The following is a 23,036-nucleotide window of genomic DNA, read 5'->3' as shown; positions in this document are numbered from 1 at the left end:
AAACACATTTAATTGTATCATTAATAGAGAGAGAGAGACTAAATAGACCGGTTCAATTTTATTTAAAAGACCGGTTCAATACTTAAAGGACTGGTTTAGACACTAAAAGGAATGAGTTCATGCCACGTGTCACCTATTATATTAGTAGGAATTTTTTTTTATTGTCGATGTGATACATATTATATTTCAATCCTATATAATTTTGAACATTTGAAAAAGCAAATGAACGGGAAAAAAAAAAAAAAAAAAAATCTCATAAATATTCAAATGAATAATTGGTCAACCAAAAATTTCACAAACAAAATGGAAACATATTTAGATTTTAACCAAAAATATAAAAGACTAAAGAAACACCTTTAACTGTATCATTAATAGAGAGAGAGAGAGAGAGAGAGGGGGGGGAGAGAGAAAGATTGAATAGATCGGTTCAATACTTAAATAACCGGTTATCCCATAAAACATTCAAACAAATTAAAACATAAGATCCTTATTTTTAGTTTAATTCATATAAATTAAAACGTGTTAAAATCTTTGTTCGAACATTCGAAAAAGCAAATGAATGACAAAAAAAAAAAAAAAAAATCTCATAAACATTCAAATGAGGAATTGCTCAACCAAAAATTTCACAAAAAAAAATAGAAACATATTTAGATTTCAACCAAAAATATAAAATACTAAAGAAACACCTTTAATTGTATCATTAATTGAGAGAGACTAATTGTATCATTAATATATATATATATATATATATATATATATATATATATATATATAGAGAGAGAGAGAGAGAGAGAGAGAGAGAGAGAGAGAGAGAAATTAAATTGACCTATTCAATTTTATTTAAAAGACCGGTTCAATATTTAAAGGACCGGTTTAGTCACTAAAAAGAATGGGTTCATGCCACGTGTCACCATCTATGCCATTCTAAGGAAGAACTCGGCTTTTATATATATATATATATATATATATATATATATATATATATATATATATATATATATATATATATATATGATATGATTACTTATTATTGCAATCTCTTTATTTCAGGTATTAGTCTATAAAAATTATTTTCCTAGAACAAGCTGCTGCACTCTCTATACAAGGATGTAGATAAATAAATACTATAATAATTAGGTTATGTGTTCCGCAAGGAAACGAGCTGTTTTTCTTCTTTTTAGCGTCTACAGAAAAATACTAGACCAACAATCTTTTTACAATTACAAAGGGTGTTAAATTAATTTTTTACATGAATCGGATTGCTCCAATCACACGCTAACACGTGTCAACAAAGCTGTTAAAGTGTTGGAATTCTAGCATTACTTACTTTGTATTCGTATCTCATTTTGGATCATGATATAATGGAATGGAGTTTTTTAACCATTGATATTACTGTAATACAAAACTCACCCTAATTAATAAATCCGATTCAAGCAGATAGTTTAAGTTGTAATTTTTAAGACTGATTTCTTTTTCTTTTTCTTTTTTACAAAGTTTTTTCTTATGTATTCCCAAACTCAACGCATATTACATCTGATGTTTTGCCTCTATAAAGAATGTGGAGACAACAATATATAAAAGGGTTTTATAATTTTTGCAGTAACCCGTTTGCCCTTTACAAATATCAAAAGAACAAGGTCAAATCCAGAAAATGTATGCTCAACCAACAAACTTCGAGAACTCAGCTCTGTATTTACTACCACCATTGTCCACTGAATATAGCCTATACCATAAAATTAATACCAGAGGGATGTTCCAATGACTGCATACAGATAGCAAGAATCTGAGTTCCTCTTTCTTTGAATTTCATGCGCGCAATGGCCGGAGGTGATCAAAACTTGTATATCAGATTTAAAAATTATGAAGACGACATTTTCATTTGAATTTCCCGGTGGACATGGACTAGAAACTCGACATAGGAAGGGCCGCTTGGACTCTTATCTTCAACCAAATAAGAGAAGAACAATGCTCCTGGGGACAAGAAATAGTACAAAGCTTTTGAGCAATAATAATAAAAAAGGTTATGAAACAATTTCTTAAATGAGAGATTTCTCTACTGCATTCAATAACAACAAAACAAGCGACAATAATTTGTCCATAAGATCAAACTAAGATAATAATCCCCATGCTGCATCTGATTTGACAGTCCAAGAATGGGAATAATGCATGTACTACAAACGGTGATGTGATCCCATGCAACATATATCAACATATTCAAACTAAACAAGAGCCCTAGTGCTTAAAAAGGAAGAATGCATACAATGAATAGCGATCTGGAAGCGTGTAAATAAACAAACTAACATAGGAAGGAGAAATCAATTCTGCCCCTTAGCATGGAGAGCAGTGTTTAGGAGGGTCAAACAGAAAAGAGAATGAATGGTATACGAGAGCATTAACAATAGTAATTGTTGTGAATGATTGCTAGGTTGAGTGTGTAGAACTTTGAAGCTAAGGAGCGAGGGAAATAGACATGATCGAACTTTGCTTTCTTAAAAATGTCAATGTCATGTTTTCTTAAAGTTGTTTTCAAAGTATACTATGTAATGTTAGCCTTTATTTGGTAGCCATTTTATGCATCCTAAACTATATGTTGAAAAGGAGTTTAAATGTAAATAACTTTATATGCATGCTTCCACTACGTTATGAACATGTTATAAATACGTTATGATAATTGATAAAAAGTGAATGAAAAGAAAGTAAATAAATTATTGCATGAAAGAATGAGACGTTTTAAAGTGTTTTCTTCGCCATATGAAATGATGTGCAATGGTGCCGGAGATAATGGGCGGGGGGGCAGCCATCTTGTATGGTCCGTTGGGAATGGCTCACTCGAGTGCACCATAGTTTATCGAGTGAGGTCCATACCCTAGACACAGCTACACGTGGCCACACAAACAGAGCCAGGATCCTTGTGGTCGCCAACCTTTACACACAGGGTGTAATTGTATGTCGGCCGCTCAAGAGTTTAAAGGAAAGAAAAGATTTATGATGAGTGTTTAATTGAATTTTTTATGTTTTTAAACTTAAAATTGTTTACAACTTTATTTACTGTATCCAACAAACACTTACTGAGTATTCGACTCACCTTTTGTTTTTCCGTTTCAAACAACCCATATGATGTCATGGATGATTCTACAGGCCAGAGAAACTAGAGAAAGAAGCCCTCACATAGAAGAGGAATCGAATAAGTGCATCTAGCACATTAGTTTGCATACTTTTTTTTTTGATAAGTACATTAGTTTGCATACTTTCTATAATAAGACTAAGGGCTTATAGTTTTAAGTTTTATGAGATGAGTTACTTATCAAAAAAGTTTTATGAGATGAGTGTAATAACTGTAATGTGATGGTTTAAGTTTAAATTATACGTTTGGTTTTTTTTAATTTTTAGTTTATTGGAATTCTAATATCCTCATGTTTCTGATTGAACAATGTGTAATATTGTCTTCCTATGGGAAGGGGGCGTTACACCTTGTCTAAATCAAGTGTTATGAAGAAGTAAATTTGGCTGCTGCTATAAAAAATAACACATGATGGTTCAATCTGAATTATCAAACAGGTCCAGCTTTGAAGATGGGACATCCAAATACCAGTTAATCTCCCTTCCCAATCTCAAACAGAAACAATTAACTGATTCTGCTGAATGAGGCTATTGGACGACGTAAGCCATATGTATAAAACTTGATGCCGTTTGAGTTATCTTTATATATAGTAGTTGACTAGCAGGTATAAACAGTTAGGTTTCCTAGTTTGCCTAAATGGTTTTCGACAAGCACTGACCTGATGGATCTCCTTTCTTACACAATTTTAAGCTGCAAAAAGCATCACAAAGATTATCAGCAATTGCATTAAATAAAGACATCAAAAATAAAAGTAGCTAAATAAGCCTAAGATGCAGTAATGATTTCTCTTAAGAAGTCATACCGAAGGTAGGAACATCTTTGGCGCCGTATCTCATTTACCACATCATTTAGTTTCTGCGATAGTGGATTGTCATATTGCTGCAGCACAAACTGAAAGCACAAAATCATAAGTTACAAAAGCCATGTCGCACAGCTTGAAATGTATGCCAGAAATAGAATTCTGAAGATGCACATCACTGATAAATCTCTCATTTTTCACAACACAACACTAAGATAACCCCAAAGACCAAGGGAACAGTGACAACCCCAAACACCAAGGGATTGAAGAGAACCTCTGATCTAAGGACCGTAAGCAACATAAACACCAATATCAAAAACGAGTTTGAAAAAAAAAACTATTGAATTGAGCCTCCAAGCATTTTATGAGCGCCCTTGCCTGTGTTGCCTTTCACATGAAAACCAAAATTAGATGCACCCCATTATAAATATTTTGAAGCATACAACATACATTTAGACTTGTATTCCGTTCATAAGTCAAGAGCTTGTTCACTAGGTCCAGACTCCCACATCATTTTTGCAAAAGAAAAAGGCAAAACAAGGTTTCAAGATAAAGTAGCACAAAGTCATCCAGCCTTCCAAGATTTTTTTGCAGACAACTATGCCACAATAATTGAGTTTCCTTGCTTAATACTAATTCTGATTCAGACACAAGCCGTTCCCATGTATAAGGCAAAAATTACTCATTCTGAAAGGATCAGAAAAAAAGTACCTGAGTAGGAATTTCATTAGGCGAGGAGATGCCAAACAGTTGTTGCAAGATATTTGAATCCACCGAGTTCCCAATATATATCAAACAGTCCTCACCATTCTCGAGAAGATAAATTCCGTCGTCATTAACATGTTCACTAGAAAGCGGAATCACAGGAGGAACAAGTGATTCATCCTCATCCTGCCAATTAAGAGAAAGTTACCAGGTGGTTTTAATAGCATGTTAGAAAAAATATCACAAAACTTTAAGTGGCATATTCACACCTTTGGACTAAGGTTGTGGATAGCCACCATCCTTGGATACACCAGTGGAATTGCCAAAGGAGTAGAAAGGTAGGAAACATAATTGATCCAAATAGACCGATCATCTATTCTCCCATCACTTCGCAGTCCTGTACTTTTCATTAATGCTGAAAAGAAACAAGAGAACAAGATATATAAACCAATCTACAATAGTGAATCTAACAAATATCATAGACATCAAATATTGTCTGCGGTTCCAAATTTTCCCAACAGAAGCAACATGTTTGATGACAACCATGTTTATCAGGAATTACCATTTAGAAAATATAAATATACACAGACTTCTCAAATGTATGAAAACCCAACCTGCACTACTTTAATATGGAAGGCAAAAAGAAGTAAAAGAAAACGAAGGTGAAACTTCATAGAGATTTACTACTCAACATATACATGGGTTGGTATATGCAAACAGTACAACTGCTGCAGTAGCATGTCATCTTTTGAAGCAAACAACAAGCGGCTGAAGAAAGAGAAACCTTTAGAGACCAAATGTATGCATATTGGTGGAAATTTACTTGGGGGCACTTGCTACCTTGCAAGTGTTAAAGTTTGACTAGATTTCAGTAGTTAAAAGATTATTTGGTTGGTCCATGGGTGTTTATTTGGGACTACTTGTGTCATTTGAAATTTTTTGTGTCGTCCTGATTTCGACTCCATCTGGTTCTTCATTATTGTTTAAAATGCTGAGGTGTGATTGCTAGGATTTAATCTTCTTATTTCCATTGGAAACAGATGTAATTTCTACCTGCTACAATTGAAACCACTAAACCCACCAAATTTGTTAAATATTCCTAATTCCAGCCCACCACCCTCTGATTTCCCGTAAGCGTTTCTGCAAAAACCACAAGGACTAATCCCCAGTATGGTACCAAAATCATTCTTATAATATTATAGCATGAGAAAGATCCATTCCCCACCCCACTAAAAAAATGAAAGAAAAAAGAATAAAAACCCAACCACATGAGAGAGAGAGAGCCTTTGGGTTCAGGAATGGCATTTCTACAACCATGGACAGAGCAGTATGTCTAGCGTACATGGAGAAAAGTTAATAGCATACACTCTACAGCACAAAAATGTTAGTTGTACAAAGTTTTACCAAAATGTGGCAGCTTAAACTTAATACATTCCTATAACTTGGCATAAACATATTAGCTGAAAGGAATGTACCAAGCGTGTATAGAGGCAGTAGCTTAAGTGCCTCAGGAAGAATCAGCTGTCCAGACGATGTTACTGTAGCACAAAATTTACGATAAGAAAGCAGAACACTGATACAAAGATTTGTCACTTGTTCCCGGACTTGCAAGAGTGGAGAGGATGGAATTTTATGTGCCGCTACAAGAGCAAAATTAAAAAAAACTGTTAATGGTATTCTGTCATACAAAAGCAGTAAATCAAAAAGAAATAATGAAACCATGAATCATAGAGCTTCTGTTAAAATGTAAAACAACACTAGCAACAAAGGAGGCAGTGCAACGTAAGAACCGCTAGAGTAGGAGATAGCATTTTAAATCCGTTATTGTGAGTTACAAATAATGATCGCAATGAATCCATTGTTATGGATGTCAAAAGGATTTTTACAAAACCAATGAAAATGCATAGCAGCAAGTAAAAACAAGATATAATACCTTCTTTCAAGAAACAAGCAAATTGAGTGTCCAAGTCCGCTGAGCGGAATAGGTTACTTAGCATACTGGTGCAAGGGAGAGACAAAGTCGTAAGTCGAATTCTTCGTTGGCCATACACAGTGGTGTAAAGAAGGGCACACTACACACAAAAAAAAACAAATACATACATAAATAAATAAATAACACTAATATCAGTAATACTAATAATGATAACAACAATGATTTACTTTCCCGCACTAACAGATAAGACAAACACCTTCATAAAGAAAAAAAACAATATGATCATTACAAACTCCACTTCAGAAATTTACTTGTACCTGAAAAGCACATTCCGAGCCATCCGGCAACTTATCATCATGCTTTAAGGTTACCATTATAGTTTTGTCACAGTCAATCTGCAAAGCAGAAAGATGTGTTAGGCTTAAAGAAAACATGGTAAAAAGAACTACAGAATCTGCCTCAAACAAGAACCACCCTCAATAAGAATACCAGAAAATATACCAACAGGCCTAAGGCAAAATACAGAGAATGATTTTGAATTTGGTCTGATGCTTGAATTCGAATTAAGAAATCCAATTATATAATCATCTCTAGAGGATAAATATTGCCTACTACGAAGTTCAAAGATAAAATGCCAATATCTTCCAATAAAATTCCTACACAATGATTAAAAACTTCAAGATTTCAGTGTTATTGCTGGTCAAAATAATCTGTAATTCTGTAACATTAAACTTTTTGTGGAAAATAAAAATGAATGTCATATACTAATAACCCAATGATAATCAAACATTATGTAGATATACAAACCCCAGGTAGGTCAACATCTGTCGGGGTGCGTTTGCAAAAGTTTCCATGGTATTCTTGAACTTGAATACCCTATAAATGACGGAAACAATATCAACTTACTACAGTAGGACAAATATCAAGAATATAGAAGCTTACATAAAAAGAAACGTCAGTGTACTAAAAAGACTACCTGGCTGCATCTCACACGCATCACTGCCTCAAAACCTTGGGGCCTTGTGACATTCCATCTAAGATCATTGTAAAGCTTTGCAGAATCAGAAACAGCCGAGAATGGGTAGTAATAATAAACCTGGAAGAAAGTAGAAGACATTCAAAGTTGAATAATGAAACAGCCAATACACAAGAAAAACTAGCTTTGTTTGATAACACTTTTTCCTTCTCCCTTTTGTTCCCTTTTCAAAACAAAAACAATAACAAACAACCGAAAACACCAAACAATCAAAACTATTTTCACCTTTATGTTACATCAGAACACTTTTTCAAACAAAAAACACTCTCTAAAAAGCATTAACAAACAAGGCCTAACCAGGGACCAGAGATTCATTGATACCTGTCCTCCAGTTGTTCTTGGGACAACAGAGATAGAAGCAATGTCCACATACGTCTGGGTAGTAATAAATACATCAACACAAACCTGGAAATATCATGATAATAACAATTAGCCCAAATAAAATACGCTCACTCACTGCTATAACCAGTAACGAGTGTCAGTTGGCAGAATTTATTGTCAGAATCCTTATTACAGTCAATCGAGAAGAAATTAAAGTTAACCTGAAACTCAGCAAATTCAATTGCCATCGTCTTTAAAGTTTTGTCTGCTGGTTGGAGCAATTTATGGGCCTCCTGAAATCCAGTAGGGAAAAATATTCAATTCAAAACCACAACACTAAATTGTCCTCTAGTACCGATTAACACTAGCATTACACTACGAATAACGATAGTTTTACATCTAATGAACACACACAAAGAGATGAAATAGAAAACAAATTGAATGGTTCATTAGATGAAATAAAAAAAAATAAAAAATAAAAATGAATGGTACATATAATCAACCAACCAACAAACAGTAAGAACGTCTTTACAAGAAGTCAATATTAATCGATTCTCTTTGATTTGGGGTCTCGGGGAACAGTGATCTGGCCTTATTTTACTGACTGACAATACCACACAGCAAAAGTAAGAACAACAGCCATCATATTTATCCAAAGAACGCACAGATGGTAAGACTAAAGATACATATAAGATACTAATACCTTCTCCCCCGCAGATATATTAGTTCGTCCCTCAGCCTCTCTAGCAGAAAGTGATCCAAGGCCAATTGATGGCAAGACTGCAGAAAACATAATACAATCGTCAGCATCATATGATGCTATAAATTTTTAGTACATCTTTATGGATTTCAAGGGAAGCAAAGGTTCTTGTGAAAGAAAATGACCAAGCTATACAAAAATGGCTTCGAATAGCAAGTTAAAAGATCTAAGAATTGTGAAGAACAACACAATATACAGAAGAGAAGAACTAAAATGCTAACTTTTTCTAATTTCCTAGAGTTTCTGGATTTGTGTTCTTTTTCCTCCTAGTTAAGTGTCTCTCTTGTATACTCCTTGTGTACTTGGGTCTAATAAGATAGAATTACTTATTAAAAAAAAAAAAAGGTAGTGCAAAGCTAGCCAAATCTATAAAGCTGGAGTTTCTAGTAAATTAGCTGCAAGATGACATACAATTAAAAGACAAACACCATGGAAACAACTCCAGTCATTGTTAGAACATGTAGATTATTAAAACACCTTGATAATGCACTCTGGGCTCTGTATATTCAGCAACGCAAACAAAAAAGTTATTGACTCAAGCAGCCATGAGGTAGGTTTGATTTAATGATTTCATGAGACCAGACAAAATTTTCCATTAGCCCCACAAGAACCCCCTTCTTCATACATCTCATGCTAAAATCCTAAATTGCAAATCTCTCATGAAATTAGGATGGAATTCTGTACCACCCAGGGGGCAGTTTCCAAATTCACTTGCAACAATATATCCTACATTTAGCAGGCACATAACATCAAAGGTTGAATTTCAAGACAGTGAGCATTAGTATGTTCTACGATTGTAGTATATGAAAAGAACAAATAATTTCAAGTTTGACAGCAACCAGTTATTAATGATGAGGATGTTTCCTGTTTGAGTAATGCTCTTTAGTAAATTGTTATACGACTCCCATACAACTGGTATGACGTAGCAATGAAAATCAGCCATTGAAATTATTTTTTTTCCAAGTGCTGATCTAAGGGCTGATTTTTACTGTCACATTATCAATTCGTATGGCAATGGAATAGAACTTTACTAAATAGCATTACTCTTCCTGTTTTCATAGCTATTTCTCAACAGTTATTATCCGACTTGGTTATCAATGGATGTTGTCAAAGGCAGTGCACTTGAAGATAACTAGTAAATCATTGGCAGGAATTAATCTGTTTAAGCGAAAGTACCTGTCAAAATTCTAGTAGAGAGAACATTAGAAGCGAGCAACAAAAATATACCAGTACTGACGTTAACGCCAACTTATCAAATTGCATACAAATTCTTATTAAGTGTATCCACATCTGTACCTCCATATTACACCTCCATTATTAATCCCATTTAATAATTTTTTATAACACTCTGCAAAATGCAAAACATCTAATCTTAAACTTTGTTCAAAAAACAGCAAAGCCTAGTTATTACAACTCAACCATTCAATTAGAATACTTACATTAAAAAAAAAAAAGAAGAAGAAGAAAAAAAATATCTATTCAATTAGAATACAAGCCCATTTGTCTGACTCCAAGCAACTCAAGTCTCACATCTAGGCTCACCATTTTCGTTAACCCTAGTGTCTGAGTTCTACCAAGAACTCTCACGTAAGATCAGCTATCCTTGAAATTTTTTCTCTCTTCCCTCTCACAACTCCAATTGAGGCATGCCTAACAGAACCATGAGCATAATCTGCAGTGTAAAGTCCCAATTGTCCCTACCATATATTCCAAAATCATCCCTACACAGGGACAGTGCCTAAGACATCACTACGAGCTAAAGTACTGAGTTTCAGTTTCTTTTCTAGTTGGGGATCAGGAGCCAGCCTCAAATCCATTAAAAGCATAAGCTGCTATATGCAGTTCATACAACGATAAACCTAATTTGAATTATAGATCTTTGACACGTATTCATTCTGTAGCAGATCTCGTACAAGATAAAGTCGGATTGGCACGGGTTCATTTAAAAAAATATAATTCTCTTGCTGGGATGATGGCCGACCCTTAAAAATTTAGAAATTGAACTGGAGACTACTCGAAGGAGTTGTCAAACTATAACTTTAAAAAAAAAAAAAAAATTACATAGAAATTTTTAGTAAGTGTATCCACTTCTGTACCTCCATATTACACGTCCATTATTAATCCCATTTAATGATTTTTTATAACACTCTGCAAAATGCAAAACATCTAATCTTATACTTTGTTCAAAAAACCGTATAGCCTAGTTATTACAACTCAACCATTCAATTAGAATACTTTAAAAAAAAAAAAACAAACTATTCAATTAGAATACAAGCCCATTTGTCCGACTCCAAGCAACTCAAGTCTCACATCCATGCTCACCATTTTCTTTAACCCTAGTGTCTGACGAAGAACTCTCACGTAGGATCAGCTATCCTTGAAATTTTTTCTCTCTTCCCTCTCACAACTCCAACTGAGACATGCCTAACAGAGCCATGAGCATAATCTGCTGTGTAAAGTCCCAAATTGTCCCTACCCTATATTCTAAAATCATCCCTACACAGGGACAGTACCTAAGACACCACTACGAGCTAAAGTACTGAGTCTCAATTTCTTTTCTAGTTGGGGATCAGGAGCCAGCGTTAAATCCATTAAAAGCAAAAGTTGCTATATGCAGTTCATTGAATGATAAACCTTTGAATTATAGACCTATGACATGTGTTCATTCTGTAGTGGATCTCATACAAGATCAAGTCGGATTGGCTCGGGTTCATTTAGAAAATATAATTCTCTTGCTGGGATGATGGCCGACCCTTAAAAACTTAGAAATTGAACTAGAGACTACTCGAAGGAGTTGTCAAACGATTACTTAAAAAAAAAAAAAAATCATCCCTCTTGCAATTTCTTCCATTTCAATATTAAATCCCTATTGACATGTTAAATTTCCTAATATCTTCAGGATCAGATTTCCAAAGTGGCTTGGCTGTATAAACGCAACCAATTGCATCATAATTATTAATGATCGTACACATATCCCCTAAATTTGCATCCATGCAGCAGGCAACTGCAACATCAGAATGTCGCGGCATCACAGGCACCTAAATCAAACTAGAAACAGTGATGGTTTTGTTTTTGTTTTTGGTAATCTTCTACAGACTTCTTTAAGAAGAAAACTACAGGAGGGACACCACATAAATGACTGCATACACAAACATAAACAACTATGTAACAAATCTTATATTGTAACAGGCCAATAAGACAAATAATATTGTATATAAAATTATGAGCTTACCTGATTGAAATACCAAAACCTTTCCCCCGCTACTCTTTATTGCCAAGAAAGCAGCCTGAATGGGAACAAAAACTTAAAACTGTTGTAATGTGCAATAATCAAATACCTCTCTTTCTATGAATTCTAAAACGTTAATGCACAATAGTCAAATATCTGTCAATGTAAATAAATGTGTCAGTAAATTATACAATATTCCAAGTTCTCAGAATCTGCTGACATATGATAACACCAGGAAGAAGTATTTTACTTTCACTCACTGATACCAGAATATAATAAAATAAAAGCAACAAGCAGATTTTACCTGATTTTTTTTTCTTTTTTTATCGCACTTTGCTCTTTTTTGGAATTTCTCTTACTCATCAAAAAAAAAAAGACACTAATCATATCATGTTCTTTCAAATACCATGTTCAGCACCATCACCAGCACTTGAGCTCATTATGCCCCAAGTTTGGGAACACAATTTTTATTTCATAAAGAACCATAAAGAAATGCCGAATTGCAATGGATATGTATGCTTCATCATCTTATCATATTATGTATTCATGTGATGAAAAATGATTTACAAGAAGACATGTTGAATACATTTATCATGGCCACTCAAAGCCAAAACTGGGGTTCATAATCATGACACAATTCCTAAGTATGTTCAATATAGTTTGATACTATCAATTGAAAAGGCATATAGATCATGCACCACGAATGGACAGAATTGCCTTGTACAGAAGGGCATACCTGGACTGCAGCGCCAAAGGCTGATTCAGCAGTTCTGTTATTCTGAAACGTGGTTGGAATGATTTCCAGCAATAGCTCTAAATGTTGTCGGCACTAAATATGAAAAATAAACAAATATAAAAAATAGTATTTGGAAATTCGTTAAATTGACAAAAATTAAATGGAAGTGCTAGAGATCAACTTCTTAGCAGAACCACAAAAACCACCAAAAGAGAAGATTTCACAGTTTAAACTAACCTCAGAAAGCTGAACAACAACATCAGTTTGGAGAGGAGTATAAACATCTTGTACATCAGGAATAACGAGCATTGATGGCTGAAAACATATGTTGAAGTAGAAGAGCGAAATCAGTGTGAAACATTTCCAAATTATTGACAGTAAAACTACAAGTCAGAGCTACCTAGAGTTACAATGTTACAACAAAATCTCTTATATCCCGTTTGTTTCAGCGTAAAATATTATTAGCTGAAAACGTTTGTCCAGAAAAATTGGTTTTTCCGCTATTTGTTTGCAATCCTGAAAATGGATAATTTGAGAAAAAGAACGTTGTAGTGATGGAGTGATGTTGCATGTGCAAAAAGAATAGAGAGTCCATTGATCACTTGCTGATTCAATCTGAAGTAGCAATAGAGATATGGAGCTCTATTCTTAATTTTTTTTTTCTAGGTACTAATTTTTTAAAAAGCATAAGACGCCCCTAAGTACACGAACAGTATACACAAGAGGCTCCAAACAAGCATGAAGTCCAAGCCCTCAAACCCAAAATTTGACAAGCCCTCAAACCCAAAACCCACAAAACAGCAAGGTCCAAAAAATGGGTTAAGCCTCAATAGGTGAGCAATTTGTTTGGGAGATCGAGTAGGGCATGATAATATGATGGAAGTATGGAGACTGGCTCCACTGTGTTTAATGTGGTGCCTTTGGAGAGAGCGGAACGCTCAAAACTTTGAAGATGTAGAGACTTCGATGCTAGAGCTACGGATGATCATGTTCAACACTTTATATACTTGGACCACCACAATAAAACCACCACCAACTCTTGCATAATTAACCCAAGAAATCCCAACAAAAGAGAACCATTGACCAGAACTCCCTAGCACCCACGAAGAAAAATGATGATCAACCGTCTTGTCACTCAATCGCTATGCACAATTCAACACCAATCAATTATTATTATCTGTCTTTCTAAAATCATCCCCAGTCAAATGAGCCACTATCCAAACCGAGAAAACCACCATTGCTGGAACTCACCTTGCAAATGGAACACCAAGGAAACTAAACCAGCAAACCTCCTTTCAAAACCCAACAAAATGATCGTACATCAAATTTCTTGCTTTTTGACAAAGCCCATCCCAAACTGTCCGTCTTCATACTAGTAACCAGCACAGCATACAACAAATCAAAGAATTTTTTCTATTATGACGAGGAACCCCTCTAAGTCAGAGGATGGATCTTCAAAATTTTAAATCCGTCTTTAACAGTGGTTTATAATTTCGGCTCTCAGCTAGCCATGTCATATATGGCCCTTTGAACTCTAAGGCAAAATTTATCTACAATTTTAATTACACAACATGACCAAACAGGATAGAACAAAAATAAACTTCATTCATGGACCAGGATCAACAAGCATACAGAAGATGATGCATATAATGTTTCATTGCAGCTCCAACCACTACTAGAAGCAGGATATGTATGAATTTCCCTTTCTCTCTTTCACTAATTATAATTTTCTTGATTGGTGTCTCTCTTGAATACCCATGTGTACTTAGTTGTGCCCCTTTGTGTTTTAACGAAATTTGATTACTTATTAAATTAGTTATCCCACAATCATCCCAAAAAATAAAATTAGTTCATGCATATTCTTATTTTTATTTTTTCATAAGTTCATGCACATTCTTATGACCCAAAATTAATGGATATCTTAAATTTTAATGTGAATAAAGTTCTTAAAATTTTTGAGAAAGGCAAAATTATTGCATCTAATAGTAACCTGCTGTAGTGCACGTTTCAAATTGTAAAAATGGATAGTGGAGTCAAATGTTGCAACTCCAACCATTGTCTGAGGGCCTTCCTGCAATAATATAACGATCACTACATCAGTCAAAACTTTCAGGAAAACAACAATAAAGAGTGTCTTTTTGTAAATAGGCACAATCAAATACCATACCCATATGCAAATAGGCATAAACTTACAGGAAGATCAGAAATAACTTGACTGATTGCACTGCAAGCTGCAGCAGTTGCACCAGTTTGTATGGCATTCATGGATACATCGATGAGGAAGAAATAAACAGCTGGCATGGGGTCACGCACCTGAAATAAGGCAATTGAAGCAAAAATTACTTGGTCCGGCAACCCAGAGAAAACAATAACAGGAGAAACAACTGTGGATGAGACTAAGAACAAAGGAATCATTTAACAACTACATTATATTCAATTACTTCACAACAATATTATATTGAACTACTCTCAGGTCACAGCCTATGATAGAACAAAACATTCATATCATTTGTGTGACGATAAGATGCTGTTTGGGAGACCAAAAAAATGTGTAACTTTATTAAGAAACATTGGGTTATATATAAGAACAAGCAGCAAAAGAAAAATTATTCATTCACATAACTTTTCCTTTGTTTGTGATAAGTTATGAAATGCATTAACAAAACTTTTTGAGTTCCACACCACCAAAAATATTATCCATAGGCGTTGCAAAGCTGTTCGGCCACAAACTACACAACAATATTTTGCAACTTATATACAGCGAGATACCAAATGCTTCTAGCAAATATTTATTTTTTTATACGTAATCCAAATATCATTAAAATCGTAAGGCAACCTCAGGTACACAGGAAATATACAAGAGAAGCCACATAGCTAGTAGGGGCAAAAAGAACAAGAAAATCATGATAATTAATTACCAACAGAAAACCAAAACATCTGTACAAAAATACAATGTGTTGAAAAATAAAGACTTAAATCTCCTCCAAAGTCTTATCACGGTCTTCGAAACTTCTATCACTCTTTTCCCTCCATGGACACTACAAAAGGCACTAGGAAACCCTCTTCCACACAGCACCACTTCAAGTGTCGCTAGCAATTCACCAACATGCATACAAGTCGACTACTCATCTAGGCATGAACCAAGACAACCCAAATCGACTAAAGAAAACCTTCCAAATGGCACAAGCAACCTCACAATAAAGCAAAAGATGGTCCATGGACTCCTCATTCCTTTTACATAAACAACACCAATCAACCACAATGTCGTGCCGCTTTCAGAGACTATCCATGGTAAGGATCTTTTCTAGGGCCGCCGACCAACCAAAAAAGGCCACTCTCAACAAAACATAATTACGCCAAACAATTTTCCAAGAGAAATGGACACCATCATGACAACCAATGACACTGTAGAAAGATTTAACACCAAACAACCCCTTTTTGGACGGGACTCACCACAGCTTGTCCTCTCCTTCCTGTCTCGCTCTCGCTAAATACAACACCATGAAGAACGAGGCAAAGGCTTCCATCTCCCAATCATGAGACGCTCTGGTAAAGCTAACGTTCCACTGAATGTCACCTCCAGAAAATTCCACGAGTCTCGCAACTGAAGCATCCTTTATGCAACAATACCAAATAAAACCATAAAGGCTTCCTTAAGGGCTGTATCCCCACACCAAAGATCATGTCAGAATCTAACCTTAGAGCCATCTTCCAGTTCAAATCTGGTATGACTACAAAACTTCCCCAACCCCTCTTAATATTCTTCCATAAACCCACCCCATACGGCCCGATGGGCTCCCTAGAACACGACCCTCCCCATGCACTTCCATATTTAGAGTCTACCACCACCCTTCGTCAAGCCTCTCTCTCAAACCCATAGTGCCAAATCCATTTACCTAAGAGAGCATTGAACCTCAACAAGTTCCTAAACCCTAACCCTCCCTTAGAGATCGGTGTACAAACCTTGGACCATCTCACTAGGTAATACTTGAACTCTTCTCCTAGCCCCCCATATGAAATCACGTTAGAGCTTCTCAATACAGTTTGTAACACTCACAAAGAGAGGAAAGAGGGACAAGAAGTACGTAGATAAGTTGGATATCGACAATGGAGAGCCTGCTGTGGTTATTGAGGGAGAAGGACTTTGTTAGGTCTTTCAGGGAGGGGTCAAAGGTCCACACCGTGAGACGAGGTGGAAACGCGGCTGGTAGGTTTCTTGAAATGACAGTCTATGTTGTAGGAGGCCGGAGAGGGATTATCTTCATTCCTAAAGGTCGAGATGGGCGGGGCTGGAGTAGATTCATCCTTGAGTTGGGAAAGGTCAGAGATTTCCTCAAAGCCCCGGCTGGGCAAGGTTTGGTTCGGCCAGTACCACTGTTAGAGAAGCCCCAGAAAGATTGTGACGAAGCTAACTCTGGTATTTCTACTAGTTCTCATCCCAAAGACGGTGCGCCATCTTACATGGAAGTCCTGCACACAAGTCTCAGTCGCCCAAAGAAGGAGAAGCAGCTGCCCCGACTAGTGGTTCCTCTGGGCAAAGACCATTGTGACCGTTCGAAGGAAGGGAAGAAGCAGTTTCAGAGTGCTCCTTTGGTAAAACTTCTGCAGGATTTCAGCTTATAGGAGGGAAGGACACGTATTCCTCTCTGTTGCTTTGGCAAAGCTAGCTAGAGAAGCTGAAGGATGATGTGGACCGAGACCTAAGTAGTGTGCATGAAGGGCTTCTTTTGTTTGGGCCGGGCTCCAAGTCCAATGGTATTAGGCGGAAGAGTAAGAAGAATTTGAAGAAGAAAATGCAGAGGCTTCGTTGGGTTCAGAAAGCTCCAAAGCCCAATCCAAGTGAATCGACAGCTGAACTGGCAATGCTTCCAAAGACAAGGTCGACGTCGGCAATGGGTTCTAGCGGTCCAGAGAAGTCTCCGACAATTTTAGAGACAACCGGTGGTTTGAGTCTTCTGCCTCTGACGTCCAGAATCCTTATTTCAGAGAACCAGACTGCCGCATATTCTTCCAGACCCGAGTGGGGAACACGACCAGAAAACGCCGTAGTGTCACTGGAGGATGGAATGGGTCAGGCTGAGATGATGGGTTCGCTTCCGGAGAGTACATTGGTCGCCGGTGGGTCGTCTTCCTCCCTTGAAGTCCCTACACCAGCAAGCTTTGTCTCCCAACCGGAACTGAGTACTAGGCCAGAGATTTCCGTCCTTGGTCCGGAGGCCAAACTCATAGACCCTATCGTTTTGGCCAAAATTCCGACGATCTCAAAAGATGCTTTGGTTGTTTGGGCTGGTTTGGGTCCTTCGGGCTCTTTGGTAGCGTCGGATTCCTCTTCCTCTGTTTCTTCGTTGGTGTCTGGCCCAATTACCCACACTCTTCTTCCTGGCTTGGGGTTTAAGATGGATTGGAATTAGATTTGATCCCAGACGAAGAGCCTTCTCCTCAGTCCAGTTGTCCTATTGACAAAGTCAAGGGATTTTTTGGTAAGGGGTCTTGAAAGTGGCTTTTGAAGATGGCTCTAGAGTACAGACATTTGGTGGGGATTACGTGTGATGGCTCTAAAGGTCAGCTTTCGGCCTTGTACGAGGATATCATGCCAGTCATGATAAGAAGGAAGTGGGCATTAGCTCGAAATTGGGTATCAAAGGCATGAGGGAACTAAACAAATTATTATGTTCTATTAATTATAACTCACATAGTGGTAGCATTTCTCTTGGTAGGCGCAAAGGGAGGGTGCACAGAGGTTTGTTATGAAGCCCAAAATCCTTTCTTGGTGATAAAAGCAAAGTGTAGTTACATCAAGATTCTTACTCTATAGATAAACTTTAGACTAGTTGTATTGTAATAGACTAGGTCTCTATAGTCATGAGATAAGCTAGATAGTTGCTTATAGAATTTTTGTTCATGTAAATCACATCTAATGTTTATCTAGATGATTCAATTATCTATAAAGGTTATACACTGCCATACGGTTTAGTAGGCAGTTTTCCCAAATATTTTTTTGATAAGTTTTCCCAAATATTCTATAATCCTACATGGTATCAGAGCCATTCAAGACCAACGTCTATGGTTGTTCCAACCTCTGAAACCAATTCTACCAATACCTCTCCACCTCCTATCTCCATCACAGCTGCTTCTCCAATACCTATTCAGAATGTGCATTATCACATCTCTGAAAAACTCACCCAGGATAATTATATCCTATGGCAATTTCTTATGGTTCCTTTCTTAGAGGGCCAAAACCTGTTCGGCCATGTTGATGACACCATTCTACAGCCTTCCAAACTTATTCCCGACTGAACCTCTAGTCTTCTCATTCTCAATCCAGATCATTTACCCTGGTATCATCAAGATCGAATTATCTTTAGCGCCATCATCTCTACCATATCCGTGGAGACACTACCTCATGTTATTGGCCTCTCCACAGCTCGTGAAGTCTGAGTTACCCTGGAAACTCTCTTTGCTGCTCAATCTCAATCTCGTATTCTCCAACTCAAGCAGTAGCTCTCCAACCTGAAGAAAGGTGCTCAAACCGTCTCTGCTTATTTCCAGAAAGCACAAGGGGTTGCTAATCTCTTGGCTGCCATTGGCAAGTCTATCAAAAATTCAGAATTAATTTCAAATATTCTTGTTAGCCTGGGTGCTGATTATGACCCTCTTGTTACATATGCTACTACAAGGCAAGACTCTATCTCTGTCACTAATCTCTATGGCTACATGCTATCTTATGAGCTGCGTCTTGAGACTCACAAAACTGCACTCGAACTGAACATCTCTACTGCCAACACTGCTCAATGGTAAAGCCCTTCCTTCCAACATAGGATATCGCAACACCAACTTTTCTCATGGCAGAAGGCATGGCCGTGGTCAAGGACCATCTCAACAATACTCATTTTCTAGCCCGTCCCAACGTCCTATTTGTCAAGTCTGTCACAAGCCAAGCCACACAGCTACCCCCTGCGGGTTCCGGTTTGAACAAGGATCTCAAGCTAAAAATTCTCCCATGAATGCAAACTTGGTTTATGTCCCTTCTGCATCAGATTCTCAATGGTATCCTGACACCGGCTCCAATGTCCATCTTACTAATGAGCTTTCGAACCTCAACATGCATGCTGAGGACTACACTGGTACTGATAAGATCTGAGTAGGCAATGGGCAAGGTTTACATATTTCAAATTCTGGTCGTGGACTCTTACCTACTCCCTCATGTAACTTTCATTTATTCTCTCTTTTATGTTCCTCAAATACAGAAAAAACGTATCTCTGTTAATCAATTCACACAAGATAACCATGTTTTTATTGAATTTCATCTTAACTTTTTTTGTGTTAAGGATCTCTGAACACGTCAGCTGCTCCTTCAAGGCCCGAATAAGCTCGGCCTCTATCCATGGCCATCCTTTCCTGCTTCCTCTTCCTGGTCTCTTGTCGCCTTTATTGGTGAAAAAGTTTCCTTGGATCAGTGGCATCTTAGGCTTGGTCATCCTGCATCTCCTATCGTCAACCAAGTTGTCCAATCAAATAAGCTGCCCGCGCTTTCATCAAAATCCTCTTCCGTGTGCTCTCCATGTCAACAGGGACAGAGTCACCGCTTTCATTCAGTTATTCCCCTTCTATCTCAAATACTCCTCTTCAATTGTTGTTTCTTGATGTATGGGGCCCTGCCTCTGTAAATTCTGTAAACAACAACCGTTTTTATTTAAGTGTGGTTGATGATTTTAGTAAGTATACTTGCAACTAAATCAGAAGTGTGTGCTACTTTTCTTCGTTTCAAACAAGTTGTTGAAGCTTTCTTCAATACCAAAATTACATCTGTCCAAAGTGATAATGGTGGTAAATTTCGTCCACTTCAAACTGCACTCAATTCCATGGGAATTTCTTATAGGTTAAGCTGTCCACACAACCATCATCAAATGGGAACAGTTGAAAGAAAACATCGCCACATAGTTGAAATCGGCTAATCCTTTCTTGCTACTGCCAATGTTCCATTTATCTTTTGGGATTCAGCTTTTGAAACAGTAACATATCTCATAAATCGACTTCCTTCTAAAGTAACCAAGCAAAAATCTCCATATGAGTGTCTTTTTCACATCCCTCCAGATTACAAATTCTTGAAAAATTTTGGCTGTGAATGCTGGCCATTTCTCCAACCATATAACTCCTCCAAACTTTCCTTCTGGTCTACTTCTTGTGTGTTCATTGGATATAGCAAAAACCATCTCGGCTACAAATGCCTTCATCTTCCCTCCGGTCGAGTTTACATTGCAAGACATGTTGTCTTCAATGAAAATAGTTTCCCATTTTCAACTCCAACTCCAACCAGAATATCTCATGCTCCTTCAACAACTTCCTCCATTTCCATTCCTCTTGTTCACTCATTAACTCCTCAATCTTATGACTCATGGTCAGATCCATCAAGTCTTACATTTCCCAATACATCAAATTCTCCAACATCTTCAACAGTAGCAGACACAACCTCCCCAACTCCTCAATTCGAGTCAACTGCTTCCTCTGCACCCTTGTCAATTCTTCCAACCCGAGTCCATGGCATGACCACCCGGTCACAGAATATGATCTACAAGCCTTCCAAATTCACTAATGACAGGGTGAAGTACCAACCTCCTCAAGCTCTCACAGCTTTCATGGCAACACATGAAGAAGAACCTACTTGTTTCTCTCAAGCCAGCAAACATCCAGATTAGTGTGCAACAATGAATATTGAATTTGATGCTCTTCTCAAAAGTGGAACAGGGTCTCTAGTTCCATTCCTTCCATCCATGAATATTGTCGGTTCAAAATGAATTTTCAGAATTAAAAGGAAAGCAAATAGGGACATTGAACGATACAGGGCCCGTTTAGTAGCCAAAGGGTTTCACCAACAACCTGGAATTGACTTTGCTGAAACCTATAGTCCAGTGGTTAAACCTATTACAATTCGTACTGTGCTTTCCATTGTTGTTTCTGCAGGTTGGGAAATTCAGCAAGTAGATGTCAGAAATGCCTTTATTGGATTAGACTTATTATCCGTCAGTGATAAAAGCAAAGTGTTAGAGTTAGATCAAGATTCTTACTCTATAGATAAACTTTAGACTAGTTGTATTGTAATAGACTAGGTCTCTATAGTCATGAGATAAGCTAGATAGTTGCTGATAGAATTTATGTTCATGTAAATCACATCTAGTGTTTATCTAGATGATTCAATTCTCTATAAAGGTTATACACTGCCATACGGTTTAGTAGGCAATTTTCCCAAATATTCTATAATCCTACATCTTGGAATGTTAGAGGGTTAAACGAGGGCGGCAAGCGGCTAAAAGTCAAACTTAATTAGGCAATGAAAGGCAGATATTATTTGCTTGCAAGAAACTAAACTGGAGATTATTTATAACAATTTAGTGAGAAGTCTTTGGGGTTGTCACTTTGTTGATTGGTGTTACTTAGCCTCCTGTGGTGCCTCTGGTGGTATGTTGATTATGTGGGGATAAAAGGATTGTAGAGAAGATAGACGTGTACGTGGGTGAGTTCGTCATTGCCTGCTTTTTAGAAGTGTTGATGATGACTTTTATTGGGCCTTTGTTGGGGTCTACAGTACTATTATTGACGCTTTCAGAAGTTCTCTATGGGATGAGTTGGCTGGCCTTTCTTCTTGGGAGTTGCCTTGGTGTATTGGGGACAACTTCAATGTCACACGCTTTCTTGCCGAAAGATTGAGAGATGTTCGCCTGAACGCCGCCATGTTGGAGTTTTCGGATTTTATTTTTGAGCAGGGTCTTATGGATATCCCCCTTGCAAAAGGGTCGTTTACGTGGTCTAATAATCAGGAGAACCCCTCTTGGTCTCGCGAGCTTATTTCTTTTTTCTTTTATTCTTTGTACTCGTGGACGACTGCGTTCCTTGCCCCTTTTGTGATTAGTTTTAATGATTTCTTTATACTGTTTTCTTCTTCTTAGTTGTCGTTCTTGTATACTCCTTGTGTACTTGATCACACTTTGCGCTTTTAATGAAATTTCTCTTACTTATTAAAAAAAAAGAATAAGTACATCGGTAAGTTGGATGGGTGCTCTTGATAAGGGTAACCCTACCACTCTTAGACAAATACCACATTTTCCAACTAGCCAACCGACGTTCTATCTTCTATATCACTATCACATACATGCTTGGCCTTATAGGATGCCCACAATGGAAGACCAAGGTACTTCAAGGGCAGAGACGCAACCCCACAACCCAAAATTTCAACCAACCCAGCCACATTATCAACATAACCCACAGGGACCAATTCCAACTTGGCTAAGTTCGTCTTTTTTTTTTTTGGGGGGGTGGGGGGTGGCTAAGTTCGTCTTCAAACTTGACACATCTTCAAATAATAAGAATAAAATCCGTAGATGATTTGGGTCGGCCCCAC

The 23,036-nt window shown here is 37.1% G+C and overlaps 1 protein-coding gene across 1 annotated transcript in view; it reads right to left on the bottom strand.

The window, feature by feature from the left end:
* Positions 1-1,534: 1,534 nt before the first annotated feature.
* Positions 1,535-23,036, bottom strand: part of LOC133878831 (protein transport protein SEC24 C) — a 36,712-nt gene continuing 15,210 nt past the window's right edge. The window contains exons 8-25 of the mRNA XM_062317374.1: positions 14,834-14,953; positions 14,631-14,711; positions 12,878-12,955; positions 12,641-12,733; positions 11,908-11,962; positions 8,619-8,695; positions 8,137-8,208; positions 7,916-7,999; positions 7,535-7,654; positions 7,366-7,434; positions 6,876-6,953; positions 6,559-6,697; positions 6,101-6,265; positions 4,895-5,040; positions 4,632-4,811; positions 3,924-4,012; positions 3,780-3,811; positions 1,535-1,971 (exon numbers count right to left, since the gene is read on the bottom strand). Coding sequence (XP_062173358.1) covers positions 1,859-1,971; positions 3,780-3,811; positions 3,924-4,012; positions 4,632-4,811; positions 4,895-5,040; positions 6,101-6,265; positions 6,559-6,697; positions 6,876-6,953; positions 7,366-7,434; positions 7,535-7,654; positions 7,916-7,999; positions 8,137-8,208; positions 8,619-8,695; positions 11,908-11,962; positions 12,641-12,733; positions 12,878-12,955; positions 14,631-14,711; positions 14,834-14,953 — 1,791 coding nt within the window. The 3' untranslated portion in view covers positions 1,535-1,858. The remainder of the gene's footprint in view (positions 1,972-3,779; positions 3,812-3,923; positions 4,013-4,631; positions 4,812-4,894; positions 5,041-6,100; positions 6,266-6,558; positions 6,698-6,875; positions 6,954-7,365; positions 7,435-7,534; positions 7,655-7,915; positions 8,000-8,136; positions 8,209-8,618; positions 8,696-11,907; positions 11,963-12,640; positions 12,734-12,877; positions 12,956-14,630; positions 14,712-14,833; positions 14,954-23,036) is intronic.

The sequence above is a fragment of the Alnus glutinosa genome, chromosome 10 (assembly GCF_958979055.1).
Source record: "Alnus glutinosa chromosome 10, dhAlnGlut1.1, whole genome shotgun sequence".
NCBI lineage: Eukaryota > Viridiplantae > Streptophyta > Magnoliopsida > Fagales > Betulaceae > Alnus > Alnus glutinosa.
This window is presented reverse-complemented; position numbering and strand designations above follow the sequence as displayed.